This window comes from Chelonoidis abingdonii, chromosome 11 (genome assembly GCF_003597395.2).
Source record: "Chelonoidis abingdonii isolate Lonesome George chromosome 11, CheloAbing_2.0, whole genome shotgun sequence".
NCBI classification, from domain to species: Eukaryota; Metazoa; Chordata; order Testudines; family Testudinidae; genus Chelonoidis; species Chelonoidis abingdonii.
The window spans coordinates 18717158-18735073 of record NC_133779.1 but is presented as its reverse complement, the minus strand read 5'-3'; the positions used below and the strand labels follow the sequence as shown (position 1 = coordinate 18735073).

At 61.6% G+C, this 17916-nt stretch overlaps 2 protein-coding genes across 3 annotated transcripts; one reads left to right on the top strand and one right to left on the bottom strand.

Moving 5' to 3' along the window:
• Positions 1 to 870: 870 nt before the first annotated feature.
• Positions 871 to 4677, bottom strand: RIBC1 (RIB43A domain with coiled-coils 1). Of its 2 annotated transcripts, XM_032770148.2 has the most exons (8): positions 4531 to 4677; positions 3668 to 3792; positions 3076 to 3157; positions 2397 to 2741; positions 1930 to 2048; positions 1500 to 1727; positions 1218 to 1384; positions 871 to 1011 (listed from the first exon to the last, which is right to left on the bottom strand). In XM_032770148.2, exons 2-8 carry the CDS (start codon positions 3782 to 3784, stop codon positions 930 to 932), a joined length of 1140 nt encoding a protein of 379 aa, XP_032626039.1. In that variant the 5' UTR covers positions 3785 to 3792; positions 4531 to 4677; the 3' UTR covers positions 871 to 929. The 2 variants fall into 2 exon arrangements, with proteins under 2 accessions (XP_032626039.1, XP_032626037.1); XM_032770146.2 differs by lacking the exon at positions 4531 to 4677 and having other exon boundaries at positions 3668 to 4090.
• Positions 4678 to 4878: 201 nt separating this feature from the next.
• SMC1A (structural maintenance of chromosomes 1A) lies at positions 4879 to 17795 on the top strand. Its single transcript, XM_032770187.2, has 18 exons — positions 4879 to 5161; positions 5916 to 6104; positions 6181 to 6293; positions 6411 to 6614; positions 7433 to 7671; positions 9280 to 9538; positions 9944 to 10084; positions 10855 to 10937; positions 11344 to 11551; positions 12168 to 12353; positions 13571 to 13750; positions 14833 to 14979; positions 15169 to 15306; positions 15621 to 15737; positions 16320 to 16426; positions 16686 to 16827; positions 16946 to 17091; positions 17518 to 17795. Exons 1-18 carry the CDS (start codon positions 5053 to 5055, stop codon positions 17777 to 17779), a joined length of 2970 nt encoding a protein of 989 aa, XP_032626078.2. The 5' UTR covers positions 4879 to 5052; the 3' UTR covers positions 17780 to 17795.
• Positions 17796 to 17916: the final 121 nt, after the last annotated feature.

The following is a 17916-nucleotide window of genomic DNA, read 5'->3' as shown; positions in this document are numbered from 1 at the left end:
TTGTGTCCCTGCAGTTGTGGGGTAGTGATTGGGGAGAGAGTGGGGGATTCTCCCGGATGGTGGGATGGGGATGGGCGGTATGTCCCTGGAGGGTGGGGTGGGATTGGGGGCAGGATTGGGATTGTCCCCTACAGGGTGGGAGTGGGGCAGAAGTTGGGATTGTTCCTGCATGAGTGGGGGTGGGGTGGGCGTGTCCCTGCAAAGTGGTGGGTGGGGATTGGGGCAGAGTTGGGGATGTCCTGCAGGTGGGGGGTGAGGAGTGGGCGTTGTCCCTGCAGGGTGGGGGGTGAGGAGTGGGCGTGTCCCAGCAGGGCGGAGTGGTGATTGTGGGCAGGAGAGTTGGGGATTGTCCCTGCAAGGCGGGAGTGGGAGAGTGGGCGTGTCCCAGCAGGGTAGGGGGTGAGAGTGGGATGTCCAACAGGGCGGAGTTGGTGAATGGGGGAGTTGGGGTTTCCCTGCAAGGCCGGGGGGGTGAGGAGTGGGCGTGTCCCGCAGGGCGGGGGGTGATTGGGGCAGGAGTTGGGGATTGTCCTCTGCAGAGGCGGGGGGGTGAGGAGTGGCCGTGTCCCTGCAGGGTGGGGGGTGAGGAGTGGCATGTCCTCACAGGGCGGAGTGGTGAAATGGGGAAGGAGTTGGGAAGTGTCCCTGCAGCAGCGGGGGGTGAGGAGTGGGCGTGTCCTCAGCAGGCGGGGGTGGTGATTGGGGCAGGAGTTCGGGATTGTCCCTGCCAAGGAGGCGGGGGGGTGAGGATGTGGGCCGTTGTCCTGCAGGGTGGGGGGTGAGGGGAGTGGGGCATGTCCCAACAGGCGGGGTGGTGATCTGGGCAGTATTGGGGATTGTCCTACAAAGGCGGGGGGGGGGGGGGAGGAGTGGGCGTGTCCCAGCAGGGCGGGGGGCGGTCCATGGGGGTTTCGAAGGCAGGGCTGGGCCTAGCGGCTGCTGGTGTTGAACTGCAGGTGGTACGCGGCGCTGGGCGGGTTGGTGTACAGCTCCCTCTGCAGGTACTGCTGCCTGCAAGAGAAAGGGTGGGGCTTAGCCCCCAGCCTGACTCCCCTGGCCCCGCCCCCATAAAGCACCAGCTCTGCCCCTGCCCAACCTCACCCCCTCTTCCTTCCCAGCCCCACTCCCCATGGAGCCCCACCCCTTCCTGCACCCACACCGGCCTGCTCATGGCTCCCCACCCCAGGGCCTGTCCCCACTGCACGGAGGGCACTCACTGTGCTCTCTGCTCCTGCGCCAGCTGCTGGTTGTAGGCATCCAGGCCTTTCCTCAGCTGCAGCCGGGCCCGGCGCTGCTCCTCCTCCAGCACCATGGCCGCGCGGGCTGCCAGCTGCCGCTGTGCCTCCCATTCAGCCTCCCGCTGCCGCTCTGCCTCCCGCAGCCTCTGGGGGGGGCAAAGAGAGGGGCAGGTGAAGGGGGGAGGGAATAGTGCCCTGCTGCTGCCCATGCTGCCCACATCCCCCGCTGCCGGAATCTCTCCCTTCCCTTCCTCTGGAGACCTGGTTCTCCTGCCGTTGCTCCTCCTGGGCCTTCCACATGGCCTCCACTTGCTTGGGGCTCATGCCCTTCCAGCGGTCGGTGAGGATACGGTGAGGCCCCAGCGGGCTGTCAGCCACGGCTGGATCCTCTGTCAACAGCGGCCCCGTCAGGTGGTTGTGGATCTCGGCTTGGTTGTCATCCTGTTCTTGCTGATGTGCCAGCCGGTGCTGCTCTGCTGCCTCTGCTTCCTGCGGGGAGAGGGGAGACCTGGCACTGAGCCCCAGGCGTGGGGCCTTGCCCTGACATCCCCCCTGGGCAAGGGAGCAGGTGAGACCTAATATCCCACAATCCCCTGGGGTGGAGGAGCCAGCCCTATTGTCCAACCCATGCCGAGGTCTGCCAGCTCCACAGCCCCCACCCCCAGTTCCCCAGTGGTGGCTAGGGGGTTACCTGGGCCCGGTTGTAGTCGGCCGTGGCGAGGTCCTTGGCATGGCGGCATTCCTCCTCCAGCTGGGCCAGCTGCTGTGCCCGCAGGTCCAGCTCCACCCGCTTCTTATCTTCCAGCATGTCTGTCAGGACAGCGCACGGAGCCCCTGAGTGGCTTTCCTCTTGGAACCCAGGAGTCCTGGCTCCCAGCTTTCTCCGCACTAACCACAAGACCTCACTCCTCTCCCAGACTGGCGAAGAGAAGAAACCCAGGAGTCCTGGCTCCCAGCTCCCCTGCTCCTGCTCTAAATCACTAGACTCCAGAACCCTGGGGTCCTGGCTCCCAGCCTCCGCACTTGCCCTGCAGGAGTCCTGGCTCCCAGCTCCCCTGCTCCTGCTCTAAATCACTAGACTCCAGAACCCTGGGGTCCTGGCTCCCAGCCTCCGCACTTGCCCTGCTCTAACCACTAGACCTGTGCCCATGCTCTCACCTGCATACTTGGAGTCGGCCATGGCCCGCTGCCACTCGGCCCGCTGTTCCTCCAGGCTGTGGCACTGCTGCTCCTGCTGCAGCTGATGGCGGGTGGGCAGCGCCAGGTCCTCGCCGGCAAAGCGCTGCAGGCTGGCGGGACCGCAGTGGGGGTCGTAGTCGCTGACCCGGGCCGGGTGGTCCTGGCGCAGCCCCTCGGGGTTGTACAGGTCCCACTCCCGCCGGGTGGAGGGTGGCTGCTGCTGCTCCCGGAACTCCTGCACAGCCTGGTGGAGGCGCCGCACCCGCTGGCATTCCTCCTCCTCCAGCATCTGCGCCACCTGGTCGCACAGCACCCGCTCGGCGTCTGTGGGGAGAGAGGGTCAGTTCCCCTGATTCCCCACCAGCCAGAGCTCCTGCCCAGCTGCCCACAGTGCCCCTTCCTGGAGAGGCCAGGAGCTCCTCCCAGCAGCCAGTGCTCCTGTCTCACCCCCCATAGCACCCCCTGCTGGAGAGACCCGGGCTGGAATAGCTGGGATCTCCCCCCACAGCCAGCCCTCATCTTGATCAGAGGTAGAGGACCCCCATTGTCCTGCCATCTCACTGGCCTGGCCCCCCATTGCTTTCTGATGCTGGGGTTCAGGGGCACCTCCCCCGGAGATCAAAGAGGTGGGCAAGGCAGGGCTGGCCAGAGCTCTCACCATAGGTCTCATCCCGGCGTTTCTCCGTTTCCTCTCTCAGCTTCCGCTCCTCCACTTGACTCCTCAGGGCTTCCACGTCCACCTGGTGGGGCGGGGGGGGGGGAGGGGGAGAAGGGCAGGGGAAAGCTACCGAGGAGGCAAAAATCTTCCCAGAGCCAGGGAGAGAACCCAGGAGTCCTGCCTCCCCCCTAATCAAAAGACCCCCCTCCCCTCCCAGAGCCAGGGAGAGAAGCCAGGAGTCCTGGGTCCCTGTCCCTGCTCTAACCACCAGCCCCTACTCCCCTCCTAGCACCAGGGACAGCACCCAGGCCTGTAATCAAAGCCATGCACTCCTGGCCTCTGAGTGAAATTAGGAGCTGGGTTTCAGCTTGTTCCACAACAGATGGTGCCCAGCTTTGTCAAGGCTCCCTGACACCTGGACAGGTGAGGCCAAGCACTGAGCAGGTGCGGGGCACCGACTGCCCGTTGGAGCGTGGCACACATGGGAGCCCTCCCTGCCGGTCAGCCGTTGCTCTTGCTCCAGGCTCCTGATCTGGCCCCTCTCCCAGTGTTGCAGCCCCTGGAGGACACAGTGGGTCCCCGCAGGGCTCACCCCCATGGTGCGGTGGCGTGCATTGAAGATGCGACTCAGTCGCTGCTTCTCTCGCTCCCTCCGTGCCTCGAGGGCAGCCGCCTCCTTGTTCTCCAGCGGTAGGTCCACTTTGTGCATCTTGGCTCCTACGTGGGAGGAAGGAAAGTTAGAACCCAGGAGTCCTGGCTCCTAGCCCCAACCATCCCACCCACCCACTAGCCCCCATTCCTGTCCCAGAGCTGGGGAGAGAACCCAGGAGTCCGGGCTCGCAGTGGACGGGAGCAGGGCATTGTTTCCTGTGGAGCTGTGAAAGATCTCAGGGGAACCTTTCCGTTCTGGCAGGACGGGGGTTAACTCTGGGGTCCCCAAAGCTGAGGGTTGGACATGGGGAATCTGCCCCCTGACCTTTACCCTCTGCCCCCAACTCTGACTTTGACCTGTCCTATGTGCAAGTTACCCTCTGATCCCCACACCTGCCCCGTTAACCTTTGACCCTCCTCCCATTAATATCTGACACCCTTGCTGTACCCTTTAACCTCTGTTCTCTTACCCCTGCCCCCCCAGCCCTCTGGTCCCCTCACACCACCCTTTAGCCTCTGACCCCCTCACTCTACCCTTTGACCTCTGACCCCTCTCCCATTAATATCCCATGTGCTGTAACTTTTAACCTTCTGACCCCCCTTGCACTGACCTTTCACCCCTGGGGCCCTCCCTTGACCCCCCTCACCCTGACCTTTGACCCCTCTTCCATTAATATCTCACCCCCTTCCTGTATCATTCAACCCTCTGACGCCCTTGCACTGACCTTTCACCCCTGACCTCGGACCCCTCACCCTGCCCTTTGACCTCGGTCCCTGGCTCCTGACTGCCGCACCCCCACTCACCTGAGCCCCCCACCCGCCTCTCTCTCTCTGTTTAGAGCCTGGTCTCCCTGGTAACGGGACGGCCCAGTCCCTTTTCCCCGCCCCCACTCGGTGCCGTCCAACCGCCCCTTTATGCAAATGAAGGCATCGGGGCTATCAGCGGGAGAGAGCGCAGAGGGCGGTCCCGATATGCAAATCAAGCTCGAGGCGCGGCCCTATCAGCACGAAGAAAACGCAGTGGGCGTGTCCCTATAGGCAAATCACGCAAGGAGGCGGGGTGCTGAGCGTCGGGGAGGGGGCGGGTCCCGATATGCAAATCTCGTTCTGAAGCGCGGCCCCTTTCTCGGCCCTTGCCGCGGAGGGTTAGGTCTGTCTCGCGGGAAGTGTGGCGCCTCTCGCGAGGTTTGCTCCGTTGGCGGCTCCGGGAAGGGGGGGGTGGCTCTGGTCGAGCCGGGAGCTGCGATTCCCGCCCGACCGTTCGCAGGCCCCGTGTCCGCCGCGGGTTTCCGTAGCTCTCCCTCCCCAGGGTTCTCCCCCCCAGCCATGGGGTTCCTGAAGCTGATCGAGATCGAGAACTTCAAGTCTTACAAGGGGCGGCAAATCATCGGGCCCTTCCGGAGGTTCACGGCCATCATCGGGCCCAACGGCTCCGGTAAGGGACAGCCCCGCCCCCCGCTCCCGGACGTGGTACGCTCCGCGGCTCCCCCGCCCCGCCGGGCTGGTACAGCCCACGGAAGCTGGTATAGCCGGCAGACCCCACCCTCATGGAAGCCTCATCCCCGCGGGGGGTGCGTGGTACGGCTCTCGGAACCCCCTCCCTACGGGGGGTGGTATGGCCCGTGGAACCCCCTCCACACGGGGTGTGTGTGGTACAGCCCACGGACCCCCTCTTTATGGGAGGTGGCACAGCCTGCGGGACCCCACCTGCCCGCGGGGGCGGGGGCAGTTTCGGTCCCTGGAACTCTTCCCCCCGCCCCCCCGCATAGAAGGGGTAGAGGTGGGATGGTGCAGTCCATGGACCCCGTGTCCCTACGCTGGAGGGGGGATAGTACAGTCCATGGGACTCCCCAGTGAGGAATGGTACAGTCCAGGGAGACACCCCCCCCCCTCCCCTCCAGGGCTAGAGGCAGGATGGGGCTGTCCATGGAGGAAGGGGATAGTGTGTTCCTCCCAGTGAGGAATGGTACAGTCCATTGACCCGCCCCCCCCCCATACAGGGAAGGGGGATGGGGTCCATTGACAACATCCCCCTTGGGAGGGATAGCGACTCCAGAGGAACACTCTCCTGAGGCACGTGGTCAGTCCAGGCCCCCCCCTCCGCACCTTCCCCAACCCATGGGCATTCTGATCCCCACCCCCACCCCAGCCCCATGGCGCTGATCCCCCCACACACACACTTCTCCCAGGCAAGTCGAACCTCATGGACGCCATCAGCTTCGTACTGGGCGAGAAGACGAGCAACCTGCGGGTGAAGACGCTGCGGGACCTGATCCACGGGGCGCCCGTGGGCAAGCCGGCCGCCAACCGGGCCTTCGTCAGCATGGTGTACTCCGAGGACGGGGCCGAGGACCGCACCTTCGCTCGCGTCATTGTGGGTGAGTGCCGGGGGGGGCTGAGCCGCGGGGGGCTGGCCCCTGGCGCTGCCGGGACTGACTCTGCCATCCTTTGCAGGGGGCTCGTCGGAATACAAGATCAATAACAAAGTGGTGCAGCTCAGCGAATACAGCGAGGAGCTGGAGAAGCTGGGGATCCTCATCAAAGCCAGGAATTTCCTCGTCTTCCAGGTGAGAGTGGGGCGTGCCTGACTTGTGGGTCCATATGGGCAGGGGGGAGGAGGAGGATAGAGACGGGGCTGGCTGGCTCTGTGTGTGCCTGACCTGGCCCTGGCCCACTCTCCGCAGGGGGCGGTGGAGTCGATCGCCATGAAGAATCCAAAGGAGCGCACAGCGCTGTTCGAGGAGATCAGCCGCTCGGGGGAGCTGGCCCAGGAGTACGACAAGCGCAAGAAGGAGATGGTGAAGGCTGAGGAGGACACGCAGTTCAACTACCACCGCAAGAAGAACATCGCGGCTGAGCGCAAGGAGGCCAAGCAGGAGAAGGAGGAGGTGGGGGCAGAGTGGCCCAGGGGGCGGGGAACAAAGAGGTGGGGTGAAATCTGTGGGGGTATGGGAGGCAGGAGAAGATAGTCTCTTTGGGCGGTCAGTGGGGTAGGGGCGGTGGGGTGGTGTGTCTATGGGTTGTCAGGTGTTTTTGGAGGTGGCTGGGCTTTAGGAGGGGGGCATCTGGGAGGTGTTGGATGCGGGGCAGGGGGTTCTAGTGGATGGACGCTTGGGAGCTGGATGGGACTGGGGGGGCAGGTGGGAGTGGGGGCTGTGAGGGGGGTTCTAATGAGCGGGGTATCAGGGTGGGATTTGGAGGGCAGGGGGGAGTAGGGGGCTGGGCTCTAGTGGGTGATGGGCAGGTGGGGCAGGCGGATGAGTCTGGGCCCACAGGAAGAAGGTGGGGCTGGGGTTGGGGGAAAGGAAGGGAGAAAGGAAAGGAGAGGTAGCGAGGGGATCTAGAGGGGCAGGAGGGGGAGGTGGGATCTTTAGGTGGAGGTTGGGGCTGGAGGGGGATCCCTCAGTGGGACGGAGAAGAAGGGATGTCTTGGGAGGAAGGGTGAAGACAGGATTTCGAGGGGCAGGAACAGGTGGGGCAGGATCTCTAATGGATGAGGCAGTGGGGCAGGATATCGGCTGGGGTGGAGTGGGATCCCTTGACTGGTCTGGGTCAGAGGTATCTGGTGTGAGTAGGAGGGAGTGGTTGGGGGGCAGAAGGAGGAGGAAGTGGGGCAAAGTTTCTGAGGGCCAGGGCAGAAGAGGGGGAGGTGATGAGGTGGGAATCTCCCACGACCCGGTGTTTACTCCACACACACCTCGGGCAGGCGGACCGGTACCAGCGCCTGAAGGACGAGGTGGTGCGGGCCCAGGTCCAGCTGCAACTCTTCAAGCTGTACCACAACGAGGCCGAGATCGAGAAGCTCAATAAGGAGCTGGGCTCCAAGAACAAGGAGATCGACAAGGACAAGAAGCGCATGGACAAGGTGGAGGATGAGCTCAAGGACAAGAAGAAGGAACTGGGCAAGATGATGAGGGAACAGCAGCAGATTGAGAAGGAGATCAAGTGAGGGCAGCATGCGGTAAAACATGGGTGCTAGAAAGGGAGAGGACCACGCTCCAGAGTGGGGTTGGGAGACACCGGAGCCAGAGGGTGCTGTTATGACCTAGAACTGGAGAATGAACACATTCTGGGCTAGTGCACTGCAGAACAGGACTAAAGTGTCTAGATCAGGTCACTGTGCAGTCTAGAACAGGAGAAGGGCTCTAGATCTTGTGAGCTCTAGAATGCCCCTTCCCCTTCTAGGTCTAAGGGAAGGACTGCACATTAGGATGGGATGGGGGACACTGCAGCTGGGTCTTGTTCTAGAGCACATGTGGGTATGCGCTGCACTCTAGAACCTGGGGTTGCACTAGAACAGAGAGAGTCTTTGCTCTAGAACGGGACATGACACTCCAGGCAGGGTCTTGCTCTAGAATGAGAGCGATATGACAGAACAGGAGTAGGTATGGGCTGTACTCTAGAACCATCGTGGTGCACTAGAACAGGGGCGGGGATAGGGCTGTTGTGGGCTAGAAAGGGAAGGATGAGGTCTAGTAAGGAGCCCAATCTAGCATGATGGGATACTGATACAGACTCGGGCTTCTTGGGTGCAGTCTAGAGGAAATTGGGTCTAGAGCTGAGGCTGACTGTATAGTCTTTAAGAAAGATGGTATGGAAGGGTGATCTAGAACTGAATTAGGGCTTGAACCAAAGTGCGGGGCAGGAGTATGGTTTGAGTAAGGTTGGCTGAAGCTAGCAGGTTAGCATTACATTCTAGAATGGAGTTGGGTTTAGAATGTGGCCTGGGCTGGAATGAGGTGTTGAAAATTAGTAGAATGGTGATTCTGATCTCAGTAGTGTGGTCTGGAACATTGCATTGCCTAGAACAAGGGGTGGTTGGTGAAGGAGGATGGGTCAGGCTAGTTCAACATTAGTACGGTCTAGAATGGGTGTGCTGTGTGGAGGTTTCTCTGGAATGGGTCTGGTGGTGGAACAGTGTGGAATGGGGCTTGTTCTAGAATGAGGGTGGTCATGGTCCCCTCCAGAATCATGGCTGATCTAGAATAGGAGGTGATGGTGCAGGAATGTGGGTGAACTATAAAATGGGTGACCCGAAACAGTATAGGCATATGCTGTAGAACAAGGTAATGTGTAATGGGGTAGGTAACACTGTCTAGATTGGGGGGTCTGCATCAGTTTGGAGATACACTCTAAAATCAGGCTGATGACATTGTCTGCATTGCATGACCTGGAATGCCACTCTGGTAACCTCTCGTAAAGTGGGCATAGAATAGACCAGGTGATGCTGTCTAGGTTGGGTGGCTTAGAACGGGATGGATACAGACTCCAGAAACATAGAACTAGAGCATATCAGGTGATCCTGGCTGGGTAGGATGGGGTCTAGATTGGGTGTCCTAGAACATTATGTATGATCTGGAAACGTGATTTAGCACAATCAAGCTGACACTGTCTAGGTTGGAGCGTCTAGAATGGCATAGACATGCACTTTAGAAGTGCTGTAATCTTGAATGGAGCAGGTGGGCTGTCTGAGTTGGAGGTCCTAGGATCCTACAGGCACAGCCTAGAGTGGGGTGAGGATCTGGAACCTATGGTGTTCCCCCCCTTCCCCAGGGAGAAGGACTCCGAGTTGAACCAGAAGCGGCCACAGTACATCAAGGCCAAGGAGAACACCTCTCACAAGATCAAGAAGTTGGAGGCGGCCAAGAAGTCACTGCAGAACGCCCAGAAGCAGTACAAGAAGCGCAAAGGCGACATGGATGAGCTGGAGAAGGAGATGCTGTCGGTGGAGAAGGCTCGACAGGAGTTTGAGGAGCGCATGGAGGAGGAGAGCCAGAGCCAGGGGCGAGACCTCACCCTGGAAGAGAACCAGGTATGGGAGGGGTGCTGGGCTTCAGGGAATGGGGAGGGGGGCTGGGCTGCCAGAGGTTGCCTATGGATGAATTGTATTTATTAAGATCCTTTTATCTGAGGCGTCGGAGTTTGAACCTGACTGTGGGGATCCTATTTGGCCTCCCCTAAATTAGCCCTCCCTGCAGTTTCAGTTACAGACAGGATTTTCTTTCACTTCCTGTCCTAAACGGGTGTGTGGCATTGCTGCTGTCCAGTTCTCCCACCCCAGAGGTGGCTGCGTCTCAGTGACAGGTGAGCCCTCCCTGTGTGGTGTTATATGTGGCTGTTCCCCAGCTCTCCACCCCAGGGCGAGCCTCCCTGTGCGATGTCGCTGAGCAGCTGGGATTTTATGCTGTTGCTGTCCTGTTCCCTTCCCCCCTGGCAGGTGAAGAAATATCACCGGCTGAAGGAAGAGGCCAGTAAAAGAGCTGCCACGCTAGCCCAGGAGCTGGAGAAATTTAACCGGGACCAGAAAGCAGATCAGGACCGGCTGGACCTGGAGGAGAGGAAGAAAGTGGAGACCGAGGTGACACAGGAGCTAGGATCCTTCCCCAATTTCCTCTCCCCGCATCCCACACTGCTGGGATCCCCCAGGTGTGCTCCCCATGCTGCCCGCCTGTGACGAAGTGGGAATGTTCTTAATGTTTTCTGTGAATACTATGTGGGTGCCTCAGTTTCCCCTATGCTGTTCTTAAGTATCTAGGTGGTGGGATAAGGGAGTACAATTGATGCAGAGCCTGAGAGGGCAGATGTGATGCTGTTGGCATCGAAAATGGCCGACACCCAGTCTCCTGGGCCCCTCCCCTGCAAGGTGCCAGCTGAAGGTGTCGAAGAACAAAGAGATCAGGTGCCTCCTGGCCTGGGAAGGAGACAGAGGCCAGAGAGGAGGGGCTGGGGAGTCATTTTGGAGCTGGCTGGGAAAATGGAGGGGAGGCCAGATGGGGCTCTGGCCTCCCTGGGGCCCCCCAAGATGGACCTGAGCTGGGGAGTCCTGTCCGTACCTGCAAGACCTGTGTTGGATTGTTCCTGTCGTCTAAATAAACCTCCTGTGTTACTGGGTGGCTGAGAGTCATGGGGACTCGCAGGGAGCCGGGGCTGCCGGGCCTTGTCTCCCACAAAACTCCATGACACCGTCTCTCGCCAATTTCTGATCCTCTCCTCGGTGCAGCCATCCTGAGCCCAGCGGCTAACGAGCTCCCTCCCAATGTCTAAGCCCCGGCTCGGGCGCGGGCCCTGCTACCCACGCTTCCCCCGTCTCCGTTTGTCCGCCCGCCTCACGCTGCATCTCCTCCCCAGGCCAAGATCAAGCAGAAGCTGCGGGAGATTGAGGAGAACCAGAAGCGGATTGAGAAGCTGGAGGAATACATCGCTACCAGCAAGTACGCCCTGCCCTACCGGCGCCAGGGGGCGCTGGGCTCTGGGGGCTCAGCCGGGGGGCTCCCTTGGCAGTCGGTGCTGCGGGGTGGAGGGGCTGGGCAGGGGGTGCTCTCCCTGGGCACTGGGTACCGGGGGAAGCAGGGGGCTCGGCAGGGGGTGCTCTCCCCGAGCTGTGGATACCGGGAGGAGCGGGGAGTTTGGCGGGGGGAATGGGGCTGGCCAGGAGGTGCTGTCCTTGGGCACTGGGTACCGGGGGGAGCAGGGGGCTGGGCAGGGGGTGCTCTCCCCGAGCAGTGGGTACCAGGGGGCTGGGCAGGGGGTGCTCTCCCCGGGCAGAGGGTATGGGGGAGGGAGTAGAAGGCTGACCAGGGGCCCAGTGCCCTGAGCGCTCACCGGCGCCTCCCACAGGCAGTCGCTGGAGGAGCAGAAGAAGCTGGAGGGGGAGCTGACGGAGGAGGTGGAGCTGGCCAAGCGGCGCATCGACGAAATTAACAAGGAGCTGAACCAGGTGATGGAGCAGCTGGGGGACGCCCGCATTGACCGGCAGGAGAACAGCCGCCAGCAGCGCAAGGCCGAGATCATGGAGAGCATCAAGCGCCTCTACCCCGGTTCCGTGGTGCGTGGTGGGACGGGATCTATGGGGCACCAGCTCACCTGGCGCATGGGGGTGCAGTGGGGCCAGGCGCCTGGGGGAGAGAGAGGGGTCTCTGGCTCTGTAATTTTGGGGGGAAAGGGGTGGCTGGGAGGGGACTGTTGCCTTGCTAGGGTGTCCCATTGGTTGGGGAGCTCATGGGGGGTTGGGAGGTCTCTGGAATGGGAGGGTTGGGGGGCTCTGGGACAGGAGGGATTGCAGGAGTGTCTGGGGGGGGTGTCTCTGGAATGAGAAGAGTTGAGGGGGGTCTCGGGGATGGGAGGATTTTGGGGTGTCTCTGAAACAGGAGAAGTGGGAGGGTCTCTGGAGTGGCTGTGGTTTTGGGGGGCTGGGAAAGGACTGAGATTTGGAGGTCTCGCACAGGAGGAATTTTGGGGGTCTCTGGGAAGGGGGTGGGGGTTTGGGCGGTCTGGAACAGGAACGGTGGGGGGTGTCTCTCGGCTGGGAGAGATTTGGCGGGTCTCTGGGACGAGACAGGTTGGGGGGGTTCTCTGGGAAGGGGCTCTTGGATTGTGGGGGCTCTGGCCAGCAGGGAGTGGAGGTCCCTGCCCCACTCACCCCGTCTCCCCCTGCCACTCAGTACGGGCGACTTATCGACCTCTGCCAGCCCACGCAGAAGAAATACCAGATCGCAGTCACCAAGGTGCTGGGCAAGAACATGGACGCCATCATCGTGGACTCGGAGAAGACGGGCCGCGACTGCATCCAGTACATCAAGGAGCAGCGGGGCGAGCCGGAGACCTTCCTCCCCCTGGACTACCTGGAGGTGAGCCCCCCCTTTCCACCTGCAGCGCCCCCTACGGGCGAGCGAGCCCCCCACCGCCTGCCCTCTCAGGCCCAGTCTGCGATAGGCACACGCCGACCCCCGAGTGCCCGGCCCTTGGCCGCTCTGTTATGATCCCCGTGAAGCAGCCGTGCCAGCCCCCCGACACCGCTTTAGATCCATGCCCAGCCTGCACCAGCTGCCCCCAGATCCCTCCGGTGCTTGAGGCTCCTCATGGTACTCGCCCGAGCCTTTGGCTTTTGTTCGTAAGCAGGCTGCCGGTGTCTCGGTCGGCGTCAATTTCACCCTGGGTGGTTCTGGGCCAGCAACTGCTCTGTGTGTGCGGCCGCCGTCCCTAAACCCCACTGGTGCGTTAGGAACCAGATGGGGAATAAGATGGAAAATATCCCTGTGCCGCTGTATAAGTCCACGGTACTTTGAACACTGTGGGCAGCTCTGAGCGCCCTGACTCCTGAAAGATCTGTTCGCATTGGGGCCAAGTACAGAGAGAGGAAACGGAAGTAATTAGAGGCCTGGAACTTTTTGCACATGAGGCGCGATTGAAAAGACCAGGACTGTTCAGCTTAGGAAAGAGACGACTGAGGGCGGGATGGGACAGGGCTCTAAAATCGTGACCGGTGTGAATCAGGCGTCATTCGCCCCTTCGCATAACACAGGGACCGGGGGTCACCCGACGAAACATCTGGCCGCCAGGAGCTGGACTGGACGACGGGCTGGATCACTCGATAGCTGCCCTGTTCGGTTCATTCCCTCTGGGGCGCCTGGCTCCAGCCGGAATCACAAGACGGGATCTTGGGGGAGCTCTGATCTGGGTCGTCTCGCGTTCACGCTCGCCCCGGCCCCGAAAATCCCGTCTCGGCAAAGTCAGGCGACCACCGCGTGAGGACGGCCCAGAGTTCGGTTTGAAGCCGTGCGTGCCGGCTCGCCTGGCATGGCACTGATGAGCTGCGGCTTAATGCTTAAACGCCTCAGCGGCTGCCTTCATTCCTGCAAGGGGGGACGTTGAAATGGATGAAAATCTGACTCTCCCCCATAACTTTGCACGAGGGTGAAGATTTAGATCCAGAAAGGGGCTGGGGGGCGGGGGGGGAAGGTTTCCATGAATGGGTGTTGGCTGGGGGCTCTGTCAGTTGGGAGCAAGGGGTCCCTCCCCCCACTGCACCGGGAGTCTCCTGCGATCTTGCCCCCTCCCCCCACAGGTGAAGCCCACGGACGAGAAGCTGCGAGAGCTGAAGGGGGCCAAGCTGGTGATCGACGTGATCCGCTACGAGCCGCCCCACATCAAGAAGGCCCTGCAGTACGCCTGCGGGAACGCCCTGGTGTGTGACAACGTGGAGGACGCCCGGCGTATCGCCTTCGGGGGCCATCAGAGGCACAAGGTGAGCCGTGAACCCAGGTGTCCGGCCTCCCGACCCACTAGACACCCCGTCCCTCCAGGAGAGAACCCAGGCATCCTGATTCCCATTCCCCACCACCACCACTGGACCCCCTGTACTTCCTTCCCAGAGCCAGGGATGGAACCCAGGAGTCCAGGCTCCCAGCCCCCTGCTCTAACCACTAGACCCCGCTCCCCTCCCAGTCACAGGGAGAGAACCCAGGAGTCCAGGCTCCCAGCCCCCCATCCCTGGCTTTCTTCCTCACTCCGGTGCAGTGTGTGGCGGGGGCCGGAGCCGCCTGGCAGAGTCCTAGAAATCGGCCCGGAGAGGATCTCGAGAAGGCATCCCGTCCGCCCCTAGCACCAAGACGGGCCCGAGTCAGCCTAGGCCACCCCAGCAAGGGTTTGCCCAACCCCCTCTCATGACGGGGTTTCCACGCCCCCTTTGGGAGCCGATTCCGACTCTTGACTCCCCGTTGAACGGGGAAGCGTTTCCTGCTCGCCAGCCACAGTCTCCTCTGCTGCTGGCTCCTCGTCCCGCCGTCAGCAGGCGCAGTGAACTCTACCCCACTAGACCCCCACTTCCTTCCCAGAGCTGGAGAGAGAACCCAGGCATCCTGGCTCCCTGCCAGCTTCCTGAATTCAGACCCTGGCTCCCAGTTTGTCATGAGTGGGTTGGTTACCTCCCCGCCCCCCGGGACCAAGCCCCACGGGAGCTGGATGAGCCCTCAGGCTTTGAGGATTGTTTTTTCCACCCACCGGATGCTCATTTCATCTAGCTCCCATGGCCCTAGTTTGCTTGTGAGAATGTCCCCTGGGACTGGGTCCAGAACCCGACAAAAATCAAGATTTAGCTCGTCTGCAGCTTCCCCCGTCTACCAGGCCGGTGACACCGGCAGAGAACAGAAATCGGTTGGTCCGGTGTGATTTGTTTGGCAAATCCATGCTGCCTGTTCCTTGTCGCTCGGGTCTCCTCCAAGTTGCTGCAGCCGCTTTCCAGGCGATATCCCTGAACTGTGCCCTGGCTTCAGCGCATCAGTGGGGTGGGAAGCCGTGCCCTGACCTGCCGTGCTCTTGCCCTTGCAGACAGTCGCCCTGGACGGCACCCTGTTCCAGAAGTCAGGGGTGATCTCCGGAGGCGCCAGCGACCTGAAGGCCAAGGCCCGCCGTTGGGACGAGAAGGCCGTGGATAAGCTGAAGGAGAAGAAGGAGAGGCTGACAGAGGAATTAAAGGTGTGGGAGGCTGGGGGTCGGATCCAATAGGGGGCACTCTCTCCTGGCAGTCAGTGCTGCGAGCTAGGCAGCTCTGTGTTGTGCGGCGTTCTGTGTGGCTGTTCCCCAGTTGCTCCGCCCCAGAGGTGGCTGCATCTCAGCACTGGGCAAGCCATCAGGCTGTTGTTAAAACCCTCTCGTGCCCTTTAGGAGCAAATGAAGGCCAAGCGCAAAGAGGCCGAGTTGCGGCAGGTACAATCCCAAGCCCACGGGCTGCAGATGCGGCTGAAATACTCCCAGAGCGACTTGGAACAGACCAAGACGCGTCACCTCGCCCTGAACCTCCAGGTATGGCGACTGCTGCCATTGACTCGGCCGTTCTTGGGGGGGTGGGGGCGCTAAATGGATTGTGGAGTCTCTGCCCCCACCCACCCCATTCTCCCAGACATCTGTTTCTGGGAGGTGGCGTCGGCAGGGTCACCGGGACAGATGTTCTACAGGTGGGGGTTGGGGCTGTAAAATGTCCTGGGGAATTGTGCAGGGCTTGGTGCGGGGCTGCAGGAGGAGGCAGGATCAGGGCTGCGGGGGGCCTGCCGCGGTGAGTGGGGGCTGCTTCCCCAGCTGGGTATTCACCCCTTGTCCCCTTGGCCTCCCCCCCACAGGAGAAGTCGAAGCTGGAGAGCGAACTGGCTAACTTTGGGCCTCGCATCAACGACATCAAGCGAATCATCCAGAGCCGGGAGCGGGAGATGAAGGACCTCAAGGAGAAGATGAACCAGGTGAACGTGAAGCGGTGCATCATGGGAGATGTAGTCCATGCTATGCCCCCCCCGTGTGGTGCATTGTGGGGAATGTAGTCTGTGCTGTGCCCTGGAAGTAGTGCATTGAGGGGGACATAGTCCATGCATTGTGGGGGTTATACTCCACTGTGGTGATCATAGCGGGAGTCATAGTTGGAGGATAATCCACCACAGTGTGTGTGTGGGGGGGTAATCCATGTAGCGCTGTCTGTTGACTGCTCTGTTGCAGTGCTTTGTGGGGGATGTAGTCCAAATGGGATTGGTGCCTGCCCTGTTTCTGCTGCAATGCATTGTGGGGGTTGTAGTCCGTGTGGCACCTTCCCATGCTGCATCCTGGGGGTTGTAGTCTGTGGCTATGCTCCCAGTTCTGCCTCTCCACTCCTGCCAGCCCCTTCCTGTCCAAAGGGAGGGGAGATCAGTTGCTGGGGTGTGGGGGGTGGAGTTCGAGGCTCCTGGGTGGTGCCAGGTTGGTAGCCCAGGACCCGGAATTGGGGCTGTCAGATGGGGCAGGGAAGGGCACCCCCCGGCCAGGGTCTAACAGCAACAGCCCTCCACCGGCAGGTGGAGGACGAGGTGTTCGAGGAGTTCTGCCGGGAGATCGGGGTGAGGAACATCCGGGAGTTCGAGGAGGAGAAAGTGAAGCGGCAGAACGAGATTGCCAAGAAAAGGTATCAGCCTGGATGGGAGCCAGCGCCCCCTAGAGGGGAAAGGCCCCCAGGCCCCATTCCCTGACCCCAAGGGCCAGCCAATCCCTACCCTGGGGCTGGATGAGCTGGCGCCCCCTAGAGGGAACAGGCCCCGAGTCCCATTCCCTGCCCCCTGAGCTGGCCAGTCCTGCCCCGGGGCTGGATGGGAGCCGACGCCCCCTAGAGGGGACGGGGGAGGGGAGAACCCTGCACCCTGACTCTCCCCCACCCCGGTCCCCAGGCTGGAGTTTGAAAACCAGAAGACGCGGCTGGGGATCCAGCTGGATTTCGAGAAGAACCAACTGAAGGAGGACCAGGAGAAGGTGCACATCTGGGAGCAGACCGTCAAGAAAGACGAGGCCGAGATCGAGAAGCTCAAGAAGGTACCAGGAGTCGGGGGGCGGGAGGAGGTGAAGAGGCAGGATCCGGGCGCTGGGGGAGGGAGGGACGTGGGGGTGCTGCATTGGAGGGCGGGGCTCACTCCCCCCCGCCCCCATGCAGGAGGAGCAGCGTCACATGAAGATCATCGACGAGACCATGGCCCAGCTGCAGGACCTGAAGAACCAGCACCTGGCCAAGAAATCTGAAGTCAACGACAAGAACCACGAGATGGAGGAAATCCGCAAGAAACTGGGCGGGGCCAACAAGTGAGTGACAGCCCGGGGGTGGGGCCAGGGAGCCAGTTCACCTGCCCCACCCACCCATGTGGGGGTGGGGCTACTGCACTGATAACTCTCCATTGGAGGTGGGGCCAGTGAGTGACCTGGGCCCATTGGGGGTGGGGCCTGTGTATGGTAGATGCCCATTGAAGGTAGGTCCATGGGGGTGGGGAAGGGGGCGGGGCCAGTGCACTGTAGCTCTTCATTGGAGGCGGGGCCACTGACTCAGGTGCAGTGTGGGTGGGGCCAGAGAAGGGGTGGGTGTGGATGGGGCCTGTGCGTGGTAGCTCTCCATTGGTGACAGGACCAGCCAGTGACTTTGGGGCTGGTGGAAGTGGGTGGGGCCAGCACATAACAGACATCCATTGGAGGCGGGGCCAGCCAATGACCCGGGTCCACCGCCCCGCCCCCTAGGGAAATGACCCACCTGCAGAAGGAGGTGACGGCCATCGAGACGAAGCTAGAGCAGAAGCGCAGCGACCGCCACAACCTGCTGCAGGCCTGCAAGATGCAGGACATCAAACTGCCCCTCTCCAAGGGCACCATGGACGACATCAGCCAGGAGGAGGTGGGGGACGGGCAGGGGCTGGCCATGATGCTGGGTGTGTGTAGGGGGGGGGGGCTTGGGGGTACAGTTGAGGGTGGAGGAGTGGGGGAGGCAGACGGGGAGTCGTGACGCTGTCAGGAGGATTGTGGGGGTACAAATGGAGGCTGGAGAAGTGGGGGAGGTGGGGGCGTGACTGCAGGGGTACAAATGGGGGCTGGAGGAGTGGGGGAGGTGGGGTCGTGATGCTGGCGGGGTGACTGCAGGGG

What these genes read in the sequence shown, in the direction of transcription:
- RIBC1 (XM_032770148.2), bottom strand. Translation starts at nt 3,784, where the DNA reads ATGCACAAAGTGGACCTACCGCTGGAGAACAAGGAGGCGGCTGCCCTC. An exon ending in ACGCCGGGATGAGACCTATG is followed by an intron (nt 2,742 to 3,075) that starts GTGAGAGCTCTG and finishes CTCTCCCCACAG; the next exon opens with ACGCCGAGCGGGTGCTGTGC. An exon ending in GGCCGACTCCAAGTATGCAG is followed by an intron (nt 2,049 to 2,396) that starts GTGAGAGCATGG and finishes CTGTCCTGACAG; the next exon opens with ACATGCTGGAAGATAAGAAG.
- SMC1A (XM_032770187.2), top strand. Translation starts at nt 5,053, where the DNA reads ATGGGGTTCCTGAAGCTGATCGAGATCGAGAACTTCAAGTCTTACAAG. An exon ending in CATCGGGCCCAACGGCTCCG is followed by an intron (nt 5,162 to 5,915) that starts GTAAGGGACAGC and finishes CACTTCTCCCAG; the next exon opens with GCAAGTCGAACCTCATGGAC. An exon ending in GGGGCCATCAGAGGCACAAG is followed by an intron (nt 13,751 to 14,832) that starts GTGAGCCGTGAA and finishes TTGCCCTTGCAG; the next exon opens with ACAGTCGCCCTGGACGGCAC.